Source organism: Rhagoletis pomonella, unplaced genomic scaffold (genome assembly GCF_013731165.1).
Source record: "Rhagoletis pomonella isolate Grant_MI unplaced genomic scaffold, Rhpom_1.0 Rhpom_scaffold_00369, whole genome shotgun sequence".
Classification (NCBI taxonomy): Eukaryota; Metazoa; Arthropoda; class Insecta; order Diptera; family Tephritidae; genus Rhagoletis; species Rhagoletis pomonella.
This window is the reverse complement of record NW_023458923.1, coordinates 76,176-83,122: the sequence shown is the minus strand read 5'-3', so window position 1 is coordinate 83,122 and position 6,947 is coordinate 76,176. Positions and strand designations below refer to the sequence as shown.

Below are 6,947 nucleotides of genomic sequence, written 5' to 3'. Positions count from 1 at the left end.
GCAATACATTTATTACGAGTATTATTGGTATGGTAAGCATATTGGTGTTTGGTATTATGGTATTTTTGGTGATTTTCAATTCAACATTTCATTTACAGAAAAATTTTTCCATTAGATATACTGACATATTGCGTTTATCTCATAAAGTCTACATAAAATCGGTAACCTTATAATTTCAAAAAGTTATTTTGTTGATCGTAATGACCATTTTTACTACTATAGGATTCAATTTAATATAATTACGACTAACAATGGCTCGAAAAAAGTGTATGGGAGTGTCAGCTGATCGCAAAAAACCTAATTGCCTTCCAATAAACCAAGATATGCAACAACGGCAGATCTATTTGCAACGAGCTAGGGAATGTATGCGGAACCAAAGGCAGAAACAACGGGCCGAACAAAGGCCAAAATTCACTCCCCAATTTAGAAGTGTTTTGGTGCCATCATATTTTCAGCGATTAAGTGAAGATGTCAGTGCAAGGAGGCGGCAAGAAAAGCTACCAAAGACGTATTGCGGTGCACGTCTCTTCCTTAAAGACGATGAGACAGAATCAAATTGTGCTGAACGCATGGAGAAGATATGTGAGTTTTGCTCAGCTAAACTTTATCCAGGCGAGGCAGCTGATAATACTGCATCCATCTGTTGCCACAAGAGCAAGGTGAGTTTACCACCAATTTCTGTCCGCGATGAGCTGAAATCGCAATGATGACATCACAAAAAACTATTTGGAGAATATCCGTAAATTTAACAACGGTCTTGCGTTTGCTTCAGTTCAGGTGAACTTTGCCAATATTCCGGGTAGAGGACCATTTTGTTTTAAACTAGAGTAAGACGATTCTCAGATATTATTGTTTTTGTTAAAGAAACATTTAATCAAAAAGTTAATTCTGAATATATTTTCTCCTCCAATTTTGTATACAAAGTAAGTGACACCATGTTTCCCTCAACTCATGACACTCATATATCAGTCAGTTTGTAATATGTTTTTATGTATGTACCTAATAAGTATAAGTTCTGATGTACTATAAATGTCATTAATGCTTTGTAATATATGTATAATAAAAATAAGGGGTTTATAAGAATAATTATTTCCGCGAACTATTAGAACAGTCTGCTTCTATCTGTGGCTACAAAGAGGGATGAGTTTACTGTGTATTTCAGTCTGCGCAGACTGCGCATGGGCCCGCTTGTGTATATTATATATCATGTTTATCATATATCATATATATATCATGTACTTCACACATATGTATAATATCAAATGAAATTCCTAGAGAATTTCTCATGCATTCATTTCTGCGTTAAATTCTTAAACGAAATAAGTTTTCTCTATGCACGCGCAGATATACACATACATTCATTATGTTAATAAAGACGCCTAAACGTATACCACAAATCTGTTTCTTTTCGTGTTGTATCTTTCACGCATTTGTGCAAAGAAGTAATGTCGCAAAACTCATAAACTTCAATGAAAAATATTTCAGGTTTTAAACAAGATATCTCGTTGAGTTTAAACAGTATTATCAAGGGGACATTTTTTGCTTTCAAGTGATTTATTCAATTTTTGTAAAAAAAAACAAACTATTCTTGATGAAAATACGGGTGGGCTTTAGTAGTCAGCCGCACCTTGTGTTTTAAGAAAACCAGGTGGAATTAACAAATGACACTTGGTCAGGATGTTAAGGGAGGTATCCTCTAAAACACGCATAACTAAAAAATATAAACAATATCATTGTTTATAAGTTATTTGTTGTTAAAATTTCTTAAGTCGTTCCACTTGATTTCCTTAACAAAAAGTGCCACATACTTTCATATATATAAATGCACATAACACTGTACTTAATACTTTACACACTTATTTTATGCTAGCCAATGCCCGCTTACTTCGCGGCGCCTAATAAGAGCTTTTGCGTTGGCCAATGCAAAAGAGCGTTGAAAAACAAAATTAGTCTGTAAAGTCAAAATTTTTGATTTAAGTTGAAACCACTAAGGCCAATAATAGTAACGCTGTGATACCATATGGAATACCAATCCCTTTCGGTGTCATGAGCTTTACCGATGGTCTTATTTCCACCTGTGAGATCTCTGTCAAGCATGCGTAATCTTTTTGTATGATCTTGCCACTACAACATTGGTGCGATGCGTATGCCAATAACAGTTCTTATAGGGAAACTCAAGAGCACAGAAGTGCGTTTTCTGTTATAGGAGGGCCAAGAATCTTCGCGGTCCACAGAATGAAAAGTTTTCCGGTACATTGCTAAATGAGTCGAGCGATCTCTTAAGTATCTTTTAAATGAAACAATTGATATACCTACGGTGATCTTTCCTTGTTAATTCGCCACTTTTACAATTCGTGGTAAAATTTATGAACTGATTTCTGGGTAGATGCAAGACCGCATGATCATGCATTAGGGCGTCAGAAAAACTTAACCCCATCCTACATTTAGACATCTGAAAACTAAATTCGCATAACTTAAACATAGGGCCAAAGCAGACGAACCACACGGGGTTTCTATACATTCCGCCTGCAGCGCCATCTATTGGGTTCATTTTCTGCAAAACCATTGGTTACCATAAAATGAATACATGTTATGAATTTCAATCTTAACTCCAGCGGCACTAATCGGGTAAATTTTTATCAAAAGAATTTTCCATCAAACAGGTACATAGCTCACATTTAAAATTTGAACGAAATCGGTTAATAAATACGATTTTTATAAATAACTCTACTCCAGCACCACCTAGCGAGTTTTCTAGTAGCATGTAATTGGACCATATATTTATGTAAGATAACCTCCGACAATCCGACGGACCTCTATTCAGGGGTTTTTGAGTTTATTCCGAACAACGAAAACGGCTATCATTTTATGCAAATAGGTATGTAGATAGGACAGTTTATAGTGAAACTCGTAAAAGCAAAGCTCCGTTCTTTGTGAAAAATTTAAAAACATTCTTCAAAATTCTTCAAAGTTACAATAGTTCAATGGGATTTAGAAATCTAGGAGAAATGTTTCCCAATGGAGTGATACTTGTGCGTTTACCTAAATGTATATCGATCCAGGCTTTCCAATAATTTCCACTTTTCGCCAAAACTACGGTATTTATAACATATGTAGCTGTGTAGAATTTCAGGACGTTAGCGTAAGCAGTTCCAGAGATAAGCTATATGAGAAGTTCAGTAGTTGTATCGAAGGAAAGAGCCACGCCCCCTTTCCCAATGCATTTGCAATATATGCATCAGTGCTAAGTTTCAGTTCCCCAGAGTAATTGGTTTTAGAGTTATATTCGTTTATTACGTTTTAGTCTGTATAAGAATTTTGGGAATATCCCGAGCTACATATCGAGTAAATTTTTGGTCAGAATATTTATTTTCAAGGTATTGCCAAATATGAACCAAGTCGTTTAGTAGTTTAGTGAAATACATTGTAAAGAGAACTGTATGAAATTGTAAAGCGTGACGTCTCAGATTTCTTAATTTTTTGGCAGCAACAATGAAAAGTTTTAATTTTTTATCGAAAAACCTTCCACACAGAAATAAAAAAAAATTTTGTTTGTGGTTATATCAAGGCGAAATTTTGAGAACGGTCCGTTGCTAACTCTAAATATAACAACGACGCCCTGGAAAAAGTTAATACGTTCAAATAGCTAGGAATAATGATCGACGATAAACTAAAACAAAAAAAAAAAGGGATATATTTTCAACTAGGGCTCTAGCATTATGTACATCGGTGAAAACTGCATTTAATTCCATACATTAGCTTTTGCGTGATGCTCTTACAAACATACAGACAAACATACCGAAAATTTATATTTGGCTTCTGTTGATCTAATAAGCCCCCTACTAATTTTTCTTTAACATCTATTATGTACAGATATCGGCCTGTTGCAATTTTATTATTCTCAAGTACTCTCTTTTGATACCCATATGGCAACACTTAGTTTATATTATAAATTTAACTGAATTAAAGTTTTCAAATAAGTGGCAACCCGCTTCAAGAATATTTTCAAAAGTAAGCTTCCTAATCCTCTTTAGTTTAATATTCGTATTGCAATATTTCATTTCTTTTACAAATTTTAATGAATACAATTTGTCAATCAGATGGCAAATCCCCTAAAAATATTTTCAGCATTCAAATTTCCTATTGTCTTTAGTTTGATGCCAATATTGCAGTATTAATTTATGCTATCAATTAAACTAAATTAAAGTTTTCAAATAGGTGGCAACCTTCCACAAAAATATTTTCAGCTGTAAGCCTTTGTAAATTTCTTTCTTTTGACAGCCATATTGCAGTATTCGCTTTACCGTATCAATTGACCTAAACTGAAATTTTAAACACAGGTGGCAACTCTCTAATTTTTCGTCTATATTGGAATCTAGATCTCTAGCGATACATCGGTGAAATCTGCATTCAATTCCATGTTTTCGACTGATGCGCGTACAAATATACAGATAGACAGAGATTCAAAAATTCTAAAAATTGTTTATTTGGCTTCTGTGGCTTAAACAAAAACCCACCATATTAATTTTTCTTTAATATCTATAACATCCAGACATCGACCTGTTACAATTTTATTATATGTATAGATGTAGATATAGATTTCATTTATTTTATCAATTTAATACAATAAAACTTTACGAACAGGTGGCAGTTCTCCCTAAAAATATTTTCGGCAATATAATTTCCTAAACCCTTTCAGTTTGATAGCCATATTGCAATATTCAATTTATCTTATAAATTAAATTAAATGTAAATTTTCAAACAGGTGGCAACTCTAAAAAGATATTTTTGGCTGTAAGCCTTCTTCAGCCTCTTTCTTTTGAGCCCCATATTGAAATATTCATTTTTTCTTATCAATTTACTTAAACTCCAATTTTCAAACAGATGGCAACTATCTATTTTTTTCCTATGTTTTAAGTTAGACCTCTCGCAATACATCGGTGAAAACTGCATTCAAATCCATGCATTCGTTTTCGAGTGATGCGCGAACAAACATACAGACAGACAGACAGACAGACAGACAGACAGACAAAAATTCTAAAAATGGTTGATTTGGCTTCTGTAGCTTAAACAAAAACCCACCATAATAAAATTTTTCTTTAATATCTATAACATACAGACATCGACCTGTTACAATTTTATTATATGTATAGATGTAGATACAGATTTCATTTTTTTATCAATTTAATACAATAAAATTTTTCAAACAGGTGGCAGCCCTCCCTAATAATATTTTCGGCAATATAATTTCCTAAACCCTTTCAGTTTGATACCCATATTGCAATATTCAATTTATCTTATAAATTAAATTAAATGTAAATTTTCAAACAGGTGGCAACTCTAAAAAAATATTTCTGGCTGTAAGCCTTCTTCAGTCTCTTTCTTTTGACGCCCATATTGCAATATTTATTTTTTTTTATCAATTTACTTAAACTCCAATTTTCAAACAGGTGGCAACTCTCTAATTTTTTTTCTTCCTAAATTTTAAGTTAGACCTCTAGCAATACATCGGTGAAAACTGCATTCAAATCCATGCATTCGTTTTCGAGTGATGCGCGAACAAACATACAGACAGACAGACAGACAGACAGACAGACAAAAATTCTAAAAATGGTTGATTTGGCTTCTGGTGCGTTAATAAAGACCCCCCACATTAATTTTTCTTTAATATCTATAATGTACAGACATCGACCTGTTACAATTTTATTATATGTATAGATTATCTTGTATATAAATCACTTTAATTCAACTTTTATTGAGTTTTAAATTACATTAAATTGCACCCGTATTTACAATAACACATGGTTGTAAACTGACACATAACATGTGTTGCCATATTGCACAAAAAAATACATACAAAGGGCAATGCTTAATACGTGCAGAATACGTACATTTCTCTGATTGGAAAAATTAATATTGGGATCGATAGGGGTCTAAGTCCTGATCATAACCATAATAGACATCACTGGAGCGGCAGCCCCAGGTTCACCACACAGAAAGGGAATTCCAGTTACCTTATCCTTTCCCAAGGCTACATCACTGGGGCGGTAGCCCCAGTTGGTGCAAACCAAAAGAATTCTATTTGGTAAGGGTTATAATCCTAAAGCGCGGCCGAAGGCCGCCTACGCAGAAAGGAGAATTATACTAAGTAAAATTTCCGAATTGAAAATCCGCTTTTATTTTTCAAAATTCCAGTCTGGCTGCACTAAGTTTGATGTTATTTTGCTGTCTTATTCATCGTTTATACCAAAACTTTAACAACAAATTATATAAGAACTATAGGGTTGCTAGAAAGATGGGGGGTCTTTTTGAAATCAGGAGGTCCTACTCTACCCCCCTCGTCCCCCCTTTTTCTAGAATTTGCCGTCTGTCTACTAAAATTTTCCCGAAAATGCATGAAGAATATAGCAAGAAATAGGGTTTTTCGTATGTTTAGGCTCAAATATCTCGAAAAGCTAAGCCAATCGAGCAAAACTGATTTTGGATTCAGATACAGCGCAACGAAAACCTTTAGAAAAGTATAAGCTAGTCCCAGGGTCTGAACTTTTTTTAAATTTTGTAGGTCTGTGTTATATTCCTCTTTGTCCTACACTAAAGCTGGGCAGATTTTCGACTCCTACAGCAGTCAAAGATCAAGTGAGTGCTACGTAAGAGGTAAAGCACTTTCAGGACCAGGGTTGCCAGGTCAGAAGCTTAATAAAACCGGACACGTTACGGTTGGCTCCACTGAATTGGGGATGGAGAAGAGGTGGCCGTGTGTGTATGTTTGAACAAATCATATATTATAAAGGCTTGTTTTCACTATGTCAAATTCAATGGCATTTATCGTCAAATAAGTGAAAACACATTGTCAAATTCGATTAAAAGCCGGTGTTTACGCTAGCCCCCTTCACCTTAAGTATGTTTATGAAGTAGAGAATTTCACTTGTAGATGTCGCTGTGATCTA

The 6,947-nt window shown here is 34.2% G+C and overlaps 1 protein-coding gene across 1 annotated transcript in view; it reads left to right on the top strand.

Moving 5' to 3' along the window:
* The first annotated feature begins 323 nt into the window (after window positions 1-323).
* Window positions 324-6,947, top strand: part of LOC118750717 — a 30,410-nt gene continuing 23,786 nt past the window's right edge. The window contains exon 1 of the mRNA XM_036485448.1: window positions 324-659. Coding sequence (XP_036341341.1) covers window positions 324-659 — 336 coding nt within the window. The remainder of the gene's footprint in view (window positions 660-6,947) is intronic.